This window comes from Cibotium barometz, chromosome 5 (genome assembly GCF_041138505.1).
Source record: "Cibotium barometz isolate CiBa-2024 chromosome 5, ASM4113850v1, whole genome shotgun sequence".
Taxonomy (NCBI): domain Eukaryota; kingdom Viridiplantae; phylum Streptophyta; class Polypodiopsida; order Cyatheales; family Cibotiaceae; genus Cibotium; species Cibotium barometz.
The window spans coordinates 50,589,994-50,603,110 of NC_141050.1; the positions used below are offsets into that span (position 1 = coordinate 50,589,994).

At 47.1% G+C, this 13,117-nt stretch overlaps 1 protein-coding gene across 2 annotated transcripts in view; it reads left to right on the forward strand.

The window, feature by feature from the left end:
- The first annotated feature begins 222 nt into the window (after positions 1–222).
- The window catches only part of LOC147638609 (DEAD-box ATP-dependent RNA helicase 26-like), a 48,545-nt gene continuing 35,650 nt past the window's right edge, over positions 223–13,117 (forward strand). For both annotated transcript variants that reach the window (XM_086798527.1, XM_086798526.1), the window contains exon 1: positions 223–695. In XM_086798527.1, coding sequence (XP_086654653.1) covers positions 328–695 — 368 coding nt within the window. In that variant the 5' untranslated portion in view covers positions 223–327. The remainder of the gene's footprint in view (positions 696–13,117) is intronic.

Here is a 13,117-nt window from a genome sequence, read left to right on the forward strand (position 1 = left end):
TGTGCATGTGCATGTGTGTGTGTGAGAGAGAGAGAGATGGGGGCATGCCTAGAGGGGAGGCAGGCCTAGGAGTGAGAGAGAGATGGCTGTAGAAAGGGAACCCATTCTTTTCTAGAACCTTGGCAGATTCTTTTCTAGAACCTTGGTAGCCTCAGCAATGAGCGGGTCCAATACTAGTGGTACTTCATTCAATACACTAACAGGGTCCAATACTAGTAGTACTTCATTTAATACACTAACATGGTAATGGCTAAATATATATTAAAATTAGCGTGATCCATTATGTTGTAGCAATTGGAAAGCCTAGAGCTTTTTTTGAGGGGAATCATGATATTCTCAACACCTGAGAAGAGGGGGGCGTTGGCCTTTGTAAGCTCATGCAGAGCATTACTGCGGAGAGGAAAGCAGTTGAGCCAGTATGAAGAAGCGATGCGCCATCATTATGCAGGAAGGGGTGTTCACAACACCGCAGAGCTTGCTGCTGCTGCTACCCACATCCAGTCTGGCAATCAGGAATATTTTGGTGATGGCTGGAGAGCAGAACATCAAGGGCCCTCCCCTGAAGCCATAGCACGAGCACAAGCTTCAGTACTAGAAATTGGGAGGTTATTGCTGGGCTCAAAAAAGGATAGAGAAAGCTTGTTTGATTGTGACGAAGCTCAACCTCCGAATGCAATGCCTTTAACTAGAGCAAGGTAAGTTGCTGCACCTGCAACATCCACAAGTAGGTTGTTTGAGCATTTCGTGTATTGATCTAATGAATGAGAGCTCTAATGCAAGCGAGAGCGCTTTAATGGAGGAAGAAGAAAGCTCTAATGAGAGAGAGAGAGAGAGAGAGAGAGAGAGAGAGAGAGAGAGATGTATAGACCCATCCTGCCCCCCCGCAATCAAGTACAACTCACTCTCTCTCTCTCTCTCTCTCTCTCTCTCTCTCGCGCGCGCGCGTTTCATATCTAGCAAGATATTCTGTGGCTGCAAAACAGTTTCAAGGAAAACCACATGATTGTTATGGAGGAATCCATTTATTGTTAGAGTCCAATCCTAGGTTTATGTATACATTTATGTATACACATGTACACACACATACGTGTGTGTGGGCATGTGTCCCTATGCTGATTGGTCCATTGTGAGAATGTGCAAGAATGCATTTTGTGGGAAAAGGTGGTGAACCATTGAATGTTGAAAATTCATCTTGTGCACGCCAGGGAAGAAGCTTATAATTGTATTATTCAATGGGTGCCTGGTATTCATCAAATAAGAGATTCACCCTTAAAATTTGTATCCTTTTCCCCTCTATGCATATGAGGATATCCTACATTGGCTATCTATAGGGCACAATCCTGAGAGGGGTGCCATTACTTGGGAAGATTGCATGAGTTGAGTTGGACACAAGGGGAAAACTAGGGGCTTTCAACACCGTCATAGTTCCAATGCTGGAGTAACCGTGAGCTTGAGGCTAGACCAATTCCTAGCCTACTAATCACCAAGCATTGGCATCCCATACCACCAGAGCGGCAGAGCCCAACGAAACTATTGTTAGGCTAGAGTTTAGTGAAATGTTTATCCTAGGTCTGTGTGCTGTTACTGCTGCCGGCCGACAAGCTGGGATGGCTGAGTGGGAAGTGGGCTGGCCTAAGGCTAGCCCCCATGCCCATATGCAAGATCTTGCCCCTTTTTAGGTAGATCATGGTGGTCCTTGGTTGGCTTTTTCTAGCCTGTGTCTCCTGACACTAGATTAGTGCACGTGCATCCAGTTGGAAGCCTAATAAATGCCCAATACACCTCTACATTATTCGAGAGGGTTACACAGACATGTGGGACATGCACTGGCTTCATGTGCGGGACATGCACACCTTACCATAAACCCTCTGTAGTGGATCCTTGGCTGACTCATCCCGCACAAGGGCGAGTTACCACTCTATCTTGCACCTGCTATATAGATATGTCCACGTGGCCTCCAAGTGCGGGATGCACGTGACACACAAAAGCTACTAACCCCCACTTAAGATGCCTAACCCCAAGCTATGTGTAACCTAACCTAAAGGTCTTAACTGTGATTAGCCTTAGAACGTGACATACTTCCCCCCTTACGATTGATGTCCTCAACTATGAATCTAGGGAAGCAACTCTTTAGATTATGCACTTACTCCCATGTAACCTCGACGTGAGAGTGTCCCTTCCATTTGATCAAGTACTCATAATAGTGTCAGAATATGCAGCGGAAATGATATCCAAACTTGGGTAGACAAGAGCAAGTAGACTGCAGAAAATAATCAGCACAAGAAACACAGAGAGATGTGTGTAAACTCTTCTCTGTACACAAGATCCCGGAAATACTGAATGAGAAAGTGGAGGAGGATGGGGGGCAATATATACAAGCCCATGAGGGCAGTCGGCCAGCTCTAGAAGAGGCCCACGACTGGACAAAATCCCACGACTGCTGAATACAGCAGTCGGCCAGCATCTGATGCCCCACGCCTGGACAGAACAAGTCGGCCAGCACTCCTACAGCCCACGACTGATACAGATGCAGTCGGCCAGCTTCAGAGTGCTCCTGGCATCAACTGGCAGCCCTCCAGCCACTAGAAAAAAATGGGAAAAATAGGGAAAAAATACGGGGAGTGTGGAAAAATGATATACGGGCGGGCACACCCACAACAGAGGCCCTGGTGTATACAAATAGACAGGAGATGACTTCTAACACCCCCTCTCAGCTCCTGGCTGTAGCCCCAGGGAGCTGGAGTGCCGCCTGAGCGTAGCCTGAGGTAGAGACTTCGTGAAGAGGTCCGCCGCATTGTCCTCCGTCGAACAATAAAGTAGCAAGATGTCACCCGCCAAGATCTTCTCACGAACAAAGTGATACTGTATCTCTATATGCTTGGTCCGGGCATGGAAAACCGGGTTCCGAGCAATAGCTATACAACTCTGGTTATCACACTGGATGACTGTGGGCTCCCTCTGTGGAAACCCCATCTCGCCCAGCAGCCTCCGCAGCCATACAACCTCACAAGCAGCACCACAAGCAGCCCGATACTCTGCCTCTGTCGAAGAAAGGGCAATAGTTGGCTGCTTCTTGCTGCTCCAAGAAACCGCTCCTGAGCCGAGGGTAAAAGTGTATCCTGAAGTAGATCTCCTCGTGTCTGGATCTCCTCCCCAATCTGAGTCACTCCATCCTTGGAGCTTGACTCCATTCCCTCCTGTGTAAAAGAGTCCCAGATCCTTCGTACTCTGCAGATACCGCAAGATCCTCAATCCTGCGTCCCAATGAGTCTTCAATGGCGTCTGCATAAAAGAGCTCAATAGCCCCACGGAGAAGCTCAAGTCCAATCTGGTGTTCAGCAACCAGATCAATGAACCGACCAGCTTCCGGTATTGCGAGGCATCAACTGGCTCACAAGGATCTGTAACGGTTAACTTTGTGTTCGGGTCCATCGGCGAAGTAATAGGCTTGCAGTTCTCCATCCCAAAGGCCTCAAGCAACTCATGAACATACCGCTGCTGAGAGACGAAAAACCCCCTCTGGGTCTGCCAGATCTCCAATCCCAAGAAGAAGTGGAGTAAGCCTAAGTCGGTCATCTCAAACTCCTTTGACAAGGCAGCCTTCGTCACTCCAATGTGCTCCACATGACCGCCGGTGAGAATGAGATCATCCACATAAAGGATGATGAGTGTGACCATGCCGCGTTCCCGAAAGAGATACAGGTTCGGATCTGCAACCGATCTCTAGAATCCAGTCCGAATAAAGAAGGAATCAATCTTCTGATTCCAAGCCCTCGGAGCCTGCTTAAGACCATACAAGGCCTTACGTAACCTGTAAACCATCCCTTCCGATCCTGGAACAATAAAGCCTGGAGGCTGCTCAACGTACACCTCCTCTTGCAGGTCACCATTAAGGAACGCCGATTTTACATCCATCTGGTACACGGGCCACCTCTGAGAAGAAGCAAGGGCAAGAACGGTCCGAATCGTGGTCATCCGCGCTGTCGGTGCAAAGGTATCCTCGTAGTCGATGCCTGGCCGCTGAGCATAACCCTTAGCCACGAGCCTGGCTTTGTGTTTGTCCACCGACCCATCAGCCGCGTACTTGGTCTTAAAGACCCATTTGACACCAATGACTGACCGCTTCGACGGCCTCGGTACCAACTCCCAAGTGTTGTTCTTCTCGATGGCGTCAAGTTCCACCTGCATGGCTTCGAAGGCGATCCGGTATTGGCCAATTCCCTCTTGATGCCATGATCTGCACAAAACCGAAAGAATACAGTCGAGGAGAATTCCCCTCCTTTGTCAGCCCTGAGAGTCTTGACCTGAAATCCAGACTCTTTCTCCACCATCACGTGCCAATCCTTGAACCGAGCAAAAGCCTGGTCCTTCTGTGAAAGAAAGTAGACCCACGTGAATCTGGTACAATCATCAACAAGCAGCATAAAGTAGAGAGATCCTCCCAAGGATGGTATCTGCTGTGGTCCACACAAGTCAGTGTGAATCAACTCCAAAGGTTTCGAAGCCCGCCTGGAAGCCTGCTTCGGAAAGGATTCCCTGTGCTGCTTACCACGTATGCAAGAACTGCAGCGTCCTTGCCTACTACCAACATCTGGCAAGCCAACCACCATCTGGTCCCGGAAGGCGCGCCGCAAAGCATCCACATTTAAGTGGCCAAAACGAAAGTGCCACAAATCTCCGACCTGAGAGCCTGTCAGTGAGGAGAGTGCAGAGAGCTTGTAGATGCCGTTCTCCACACCGCCTTCCCAAACAACTTTGCCTGTCTCACGGTCCCTTAGAGCAACTGAATGCTCCTCAAATTCCACCCGAAAGCCAGTCTTGCATACCTCATGCACTGACAAAAGATGAAAGCCCAGAGCAGGGACATAAAGAACACGGGAAGCATGCTTGCCCCCCTTGCCGTCGGGAATGATCTCCATCCGGCCCTCACTATGAATCGGAATAGTGGAGTTATCGCCAATAAAGATACGACCTGACTGCCGTTTCAGATCCAGGAAGAAGTCACGGGATGGAGTCATGTGCCTGGAAGCACCACTGTCGAGAATCCATTCCCGAGTATCCTTTGCGGTGAAGCCAACTGCCTCCTCGCTCGAAGACGATGAATCATCGGAGTCCACCATCTCCAAGTGCACAAATGCTGGAGTCTTCGCAGCTGAGGCTGAGGAATCAGCACTCTTCCCTGTCCGCTTAGGGCACTTCCTCCAGTAGTGGCCTTTCTCGCCACAATCATTACACGATCTTTCGGCCTTCAGCTTCTCTCGTTCTGGATCAGGCTTCTTCTCGGAAGACTTATCTGGTGAAGCCTTCCCTTTGCCCTTGTTGGTATTACGGCCTTTCGACCGTTGGCCAGTTAAGGCCTCCGAACCTCCGCCATGAGGAGGGTTCGTGAAACGTTCCTCCTGGTCCAAGACCATTGGCACAAGCTCCTCCCAAGTAATGGTGCTGAGCCTGCCACTCGTGATCAACGAGGAATAGAAAGCGGAATACTGACCAGGCAAGTGGGAAAGTAACATGATGGCCATATCTTCGGACGATATCTCTTTCCCAGCTTGAAGGACTTCCTGCTGAAGGGCCTGCAGCTTGTTAATGTGTTCCCGCATCGTCGAAGACTTTGCAGGGTTCATAACCCGCATCTGCACTTCCAAGGATATCCGCTTCATGGGTGACACCCTGTTGTACAAAGAAGCCAAGTGCTCCCATATGCCTCTCGCCAGCGTCATGTGCTTCACATGGTTGATCACCTGTGGTGTGCAATTGAGGAATATAAACGACCGGACCCTGGCGTTGACACGGTCCCACATTTGTGCCTGTGCCTCGCGGTCCTTCCTCGTTGATAATAACTCCCCTTCCTCAGCTTCCGGCCTTGGCACCCCTTTGATAATAAAATCAACAAGATCATATGACTCCAAAACTGACTCCATCATGACCTTCCAGATGTCGTAATTGGACCCGTCCAACTGCCGATCCACTGGGAACGTGGGGAGAGTCGGAATTTTCACGTGCTTCTCAGCCATCTCGAGTAAATCCGCCATCTCGGAGAGTAACCTGAAAGGGTGGGTGGGTGGGAAAAATCTGAAAATCAGAAAATATGCAAGTGGCTGTCCAGCCCCTCTGCCCGCCTTCCTCTTGCACCTTCACTTCCCGTTCAGCCCGAAACAGTCCACCGATCAGCAACCTGTTGCTCGCCCTCTTGCTCAGAAAAACGCCCAAGATCTCCTAGAGCCTAGGGCTCTGATACCATGTCAGAATATGCAGCGGAAATGATATCCAAACTTGGGTAGACAAGAGCAAGTAGACTGCAGAAAATAATCAGCACAAGAAACACAGAGAGATGTGTGTAAACTCTTCTCTATACACAAGATCCCGGAAATACTGAATGAGAAAGTGGAGGAGGATGGGGGGCAATATATACAAGCCCATGAGGGCAGTCGGCCAGCTCTAGAAGAGGCCCACGATTGGACAAAATCCCACGACTGCTGAATATAGCAGTCGGCCAGCATCTGATGCCCCACGCCTGGACAGAACAAGTCGGCCAGCACTCCTACAGCCCACGACTGATACAGATGCAGTCGGCCAGCTTCAGAGTGCTCCTGGCATCAACTGGCAGCCCTCCAGCCACTAGAAAAAAATGGGAAAAATAGGGAAAAAATACGGGGAGTGTGGAAAAATGATATACGGGCGGGCACACCCACAACAGAGGCCCTGGTGTATACAAATAGACAGGAGATGACTTCTAACAAATAGATGGTATGCCGAGACCATCTAGTACGTGGATGGAGAAACAACTTTGATTCTGTAGGAATATACCTAGTCATGTCCTCGAGGTTTGGGATCTCCTCTACTGGCACAATCTCATCACCTTCATTGAGATGTTCTTTCAAACAACTGACATGGAATACAGGGTGAATCTTGATTCTAGGAGGTAGTGTTAACCGGTAAGCCACATCACTAATCTTCTTTGTGATTTGGTAAGGACCACAACATTGAGAAGATAACTTGTAATGCTTGGCAATCCTCATCGTCTTAGAGTCCTTTGGGACTTTAAGATACATCCACATGCTCTCTCGTAGAACTCTCGAGATCCGTCGTTGCATAATAGTGAGCACGATCTTGAGCACTCTTTATGCTTTCCTTTGGAATTTTCAGCATATCTTGTTACTTTGGTTGATAATCATACACAAGCGAGAATGGGCTAAAATTGTATGCTTAGTTTTGTTATAAGCATAAATGGGCTAAAAATGCATGCTTATTTTGTTATAAGCATAAATTGTTGCATGCGTGGAAGCCTCGCTGTACTGATCCTCAGCCCTAAGCCTGATTAAGAACAAGATGTTGATTTAAACATGATTAAGACAGAGGAGAGAGAGTTGGTGTCAAGGTTTTCTTTAATTCAATATGGTACAAAAAGGTGACATGAAAGTCTATACATAACTTAGGCCCTTGGTCAGCCCCTTAAGGGTGACCTCTGGCCCCCTACATGACTTCTACTGACTTCTAGGATAATGAAATGATGAATGACTAAATGTCTTGATGTGTTATGCAAAATGATGACTTTATGCTTATATAGGTGCATCCCTATGCTTATATAGGTGCAAGGGATGCTGGTCGGTCCAGTCTAGGGGCTGTCGGCTTGTTTGCTCGGACAATATTGCATAACTGTTTTCTTTATTGCCGTGCTTTACTTCCACACCTGCCGGCCATTCACCCAGGCGTTGGCCGCCTGCTGCCTAGGGCTCTTGCTGGCTGTTGACAAGGTACCTACAGGTTGCCGAGAGGGCTCACATGCCCTTCATGGTGGTGGTGATGATGATGATGGTGCAACTGCTGATGGTAATGATGTCCTAAATGCTATCTTAATTGCTATGTTAATCAAGGATTTTGATGTTCCTACTGAAGATTAGCCATGGCACAGGCGTGCACGTGACATCCCCCCTTGCTAAACTTGATGACAGGGTGGACACATTGTCATTCTTCCTCCTTGGACCACTGACTTTAACCTTGACCTTGTACTGTTGACTTTGATACCTTCCACTTCTGATCTCCACTTCCAAGTCTTGCTGAAGAACTGAGCATCTGTTCCATTGCTGGCCCCATGTGTGCTATCCCTTTCCCTTAACATAGCGGCGGGTCACTTGCCGGAACTGATCATACCTGTAGCTAGGCCTTTGAAACCGATCAGAGAGCTTAATGATGTATTGGTTGTGAGTACATACCCGCAGAGAATGTTTTCCTCTAGCTTTGCGTGTTGCATACCGCTCCATCTGCCACCCTATTGCATTCTTCTGATGTATATGTGCACCTCCTTGGGATCTATGCTTAGTGGCTGAGCCTGAATGCTCTGATACCAATGTTGCATGCGCAGAAGCCTTGTTGTACTGATCCACAACCCTAAGCTTGATTAGAAACAAGAGGTTGATTTAAATATGATTAAGAGAGAGAGAGAGAGAGAGAGAGAGAGAGAGAGAGAGAGAGATTAAGCGTTGTGATATGCAGCGGAAGTCTTTGTATTGGAAGGATTTTGCCACACAAATGTTCACACCGTCTTCTGTATCCTGAGTTTCGTGAGTTTAGCAATCCACTTTCATACTTCAAACTTTAAAGAGATATGACAAAGAGATACGAGAACTGTACACCAGATTGGGTCCCAAATTACCCACTGAAGGGCCCCCTATCCCGATAACGAGATAGTATTTGCTTTATTACTTTAGAGAGAATGAGAATGTAGATAAGCCAAACGCAAGATCTCGGAGGATCGGAAGCCTGGCTGAATTGTACACGGCTGTAGAAACACCTCAATGAACTGATCTCGAGCCTATGCACTCTTCCCAAGGGCATGAGGAAGGGCTGCACACCTGAGGCTGAGAAAGGATTGCGGTGGACTGTTCTAAGCTATGTGACTATGCTGTAAATGCTTATGAATGATCTATTACCTTCACCAGATGACTGTAGCATGTATGGATGATGCACAGAAGGCGGAGGCACTGCTGTAGGGCTGAATACTGTTGTAGAACTGATGCTGGACTGAAACGCAGACTGTATGACTGCTGTGGAACTGTAAACGCAGGGCTGGACTGAACTGAACTGCAGGCGGCTGTGATGTATGCAAAAACGCAGAGATATATGCTGTTTTGGGACCTGTGGAAGTGCTGAATGGCTGCGCCTATGATCTGCAAGGATTGCTGAGCTGCTGAATGTCTACTGGACTGCTGCGTTGATGTACAAGTACTGCTGTACGGCTGATTGAAGCAAAACGCAGGTTCTCAAGGCTGGAGAAGCAAACACAGAAGCTCCAATGGTGTTGGATTAGTCTAGGGCTGAAGGCGGGGATGCTCCTAAGGCTGAGGATGAAGGGTGCCTAGCTTCTGAAGACTGAATGAATGTCTAAGCCCTATGCAAGTCTATTTATACTAACTAGAGGCTGGTCAAGTTGGCTGGTCATTTATTTAATAAAGTTTATATTTATAAATGACAATAAATGCTAAATAAATACCATAAAATATGGAAAAAATACCAGATAAATCCTAGTAAATTCCCTAAGGTTTTTGGGATGTTCTAAATGATGCACAGGCATATGAATGCATATTATGCAGGATGCAGAGTGCTTTCTGATGCAAACCCTAAGGCTTCTACTGACTCTACATGCATGAATGATTCTCTCCAAGTGGGTTAAGGGACTTGACTGACTGACTGACCCGCTAAGGCTGAGGAATGACCTACGTAGCTCGTGCCTGACTTATCCTGGACTGAGGATGTACCATGGGGTCACGGCGTACGACAAATATCATCCTACTGGGTTCTAATACTGTACAAATGTTGCACTGCTGATGATGAGCCAGTTTGTCACCATGCACTGAGTGCAGAGTGCATTCCTGCTTTACGTGGCGGCAGGTTCATGGCTTCCAAGTAGTCGGCCAACAACTGGAGGTACTCCTGGAAGAACTCCTCGTCGAGCCATACGGCTTCGTGGGTACCTCGATCTCGGAATTTCGTATAGAACTGACGTATCCGTCGATCGGAACCATGCTTCCATCGATGAAGAAGGATTTGCTCGGGCTCAATAACTTCTGCTTCGTCTACCACGTTTGGCTGCTGTTCATCTGAAACATCAAACACTTCTGGACCAACATATGGTTTTAGCCAAGAAACATGGAAAACATCATGCATTGTCCAACTGGTAGGCAACTTTAACTTCATGGAGACATCACTTAACTTTTTGACTATTGGAAAAGGGCCAAAACTACGGAATGAAAGCTTGGGACAACGTTTGCCCACTTGTTTCAATCTCTGTTTCATGATATACAAATAGACCCAATCCCCTTCCTTGAAGTGGACATCTCGTCTAGACTTATTCTAATGTTTGCTATATGCTTCCTGAGTTTTGGTCAAGCGGTCCTTGACTGACTCAATGATCTTGGAAAATGCTTCCGTGGTTTTATTAGCCTCTAAAGATGGAGACACCATTCTCGTCAAAAGAGAAGAAAAACGGTGACCAAAGGCTGCTTCATATGTAGTCCGTCCGACACTGGATGAATGAGTGTCGTTCAAGATAGCTTGGACCAATGGAAGATAATGTTTCCATTTGGACTACTGGTCATGATAGTATGACTTGAGAACATCAAAGGCCAATTGGTTATAAATTTATGTTTGGCCATCTGTTTGCGGATAGAATGCACTAGATAACTGCAACGTAGTTCCGAAGTTTTCAAATAATGCCCTCCAGAAATTTGAGGTAAACTTGGAATCTCTATCTGATGTTATGGTGCTAGGCAAACCACAAACTGCTTGAGAAACAGACGGGCTACGTCCTCGGCTGTGGCCGTATGCTTGCATGGGATGAGCATGCAGAATTTACTAAAGCGATCCACAATGGTAAAACACCGAGTGTTACGGGATCCGGTGGATGTTGATAGAGGCTCTACAAAGTCCATAGATATGTCAATGAAAGGTCCGTCGGGGATAGGCAAAGGTTGAAGTAAACCTGCCTTCTTTGTATGGGGAACCTTGACTTTTTGACAAATCTTACAGGCTTGTACATGTGCATAGACATCACGCCTCATCTTTGGCCAATATAAGGACCGTTCTAATTTCTCGAGGGTACTGTTGATACCCCTATGTCCTCTAACTAAGGAGTCATGGGCATCGTGGAGAAGAGCGGAACGCTTTTCCCGAGTAACACAGAGACGGTTCTTGTAGAACAACCAACCATTCTGTACTGAATAGTGGCCAGGCTCAGAATTGAGGGCCAAACTGTACTGAGTACCAAACTCAAGGGAGTCGACATATTGGTCTTTCATACTATCTAAGTCCTTCCCCGTGATTTCGAGAATGGTAGATTCTTGGACTGCCTGGATGTTGGACTTTCGACTAAGAGCATTTGCTATTGGGTTATGCTTACCAGGGATGTATTCAATCATACCTCCAAACTGTTGGAAGATTTGACTCCACCTGGCCTGTTGATCACTCCATTGGGCACTTGGCATAGTCTGAAGCCACTTAAGTGCTTGGTGGTCTGTTTTCACTGTGAAAGCCTGTCCATAAAGAAAAGGCTTCCAATGCTTGAGCGTTGTGATCACACCCAAAAGCTTTTTGTCATATACCGAATAATTCTTTTCGGCAACATCCAACTTTCTACTGTAATATGCCACGGGTCTATTGTCCTGTTGGAGGACTGCACCTATGGCTACATTGCTGGCATCGGTGATGACCTCGAAAGGTTCGTCCCATGATACTAACTTTAATACAGGTGCTTCTGAGGCAGCTTTCTGGAGTGCACGGAATGCATCAAGCGCCTTGCCTGTAAAAACTGAGACTTTCTGCTTGCGCCTTGCCTGTAACTGAGACTTTCTGCTTGCGAGTCTTCACCCCCTTGAGCAAGTCGGTAAGAGGTACTACAAGGTTGGAAAACTGATGGACATGGGTACTATAGGCCTGACAAAGACCTATAGACCTACGAATGAACGGATTTCTTGGGTGGTCTTAGGAATGTCCCAATGTAAGATCTCTTGAACCTTTGATGGATCCAGTCTAATCTCATCGGAACCGATGATGTAGCCCAAATACTAAACTTGCTTAACATCAAAGACAAATTTTTTGGCGTTTATGTAGAGCTGATTATCTCGCAAAAGTTGCAAGACTTTCTTCACATCTTTCTCATGCTGCTCCGCAATGGTTGAGAAGACTAGTATGTCATCAAGAAATATGAAAACACACTTCCCAATGTGGACTGCAAAAATCCTAGACATCATCTTATTGAAGGTTGCGGGTGCATTTGTAAGCCCAAAAGGCATGACTACGAACTCGTAGTGACCACGCTCTGTCCGAAAAGCTATTTTTGGAATGTCAGCTTCAAAAATGCGGACCTAATGGTAACCACTCTTGAGGTCGATCTTAGTGAAAAACTTAGCACCGTCTAAACGCTCCAAAATGTACTCTATCCTTGGCATAGGAAACTTATTCTTGATAGTGAGTTTGTTTAATGCCCTGTAGTCTACACAAAGGCGTACAGACTTGTTCTTCTTTTGGACAAATAGGATAGGTGCAGCAAATGGGGAGGAAGAAGGCCGAATGAATCCGGCTCGGAGAAGCTGAGATAATTGCTTTTCTAACTTGCCCTCTAAAGTCTTAGAAAGACGATAGGGAAACCTGCTAGGAGGATCTGATCCAGGGACCAAATCAATGCGATGGTCCTCAGGGCGAGAGGGTGGGAGACTGGGCAGGAGATCGTCCCTAAGCATAATGTCTTGATGTTTGGATAGGAGGTCTACTAACTGAGGAACTGAAGATGTAACGGATGCTACTAATGAGGGAGGGGTTGTTTGAGCACGAACATAAAGGAGTGCCCTTGTGGATAGCTCGTCTGGTGTGGAGATGCGAAATCAATGGGATGCCAAGAATGCTTCTATCCCCACGAATCATGACAGGCTCAGGAAAGCCTTTACAAATAGTAAAAGTGTCTTTCCTCCAAACGGGAATAGGCTCATACTGATGGAACCACTGAATTCCTAAGATCATGTCACACCCCAACAGAGGTGAGACGATGAAATCTCGTTGAAATGAGGCCTTCTAAACTTCAAAGGCAAATTGCTGTGCCTTCTGGGAAATGTGGGTGCGAAGACCA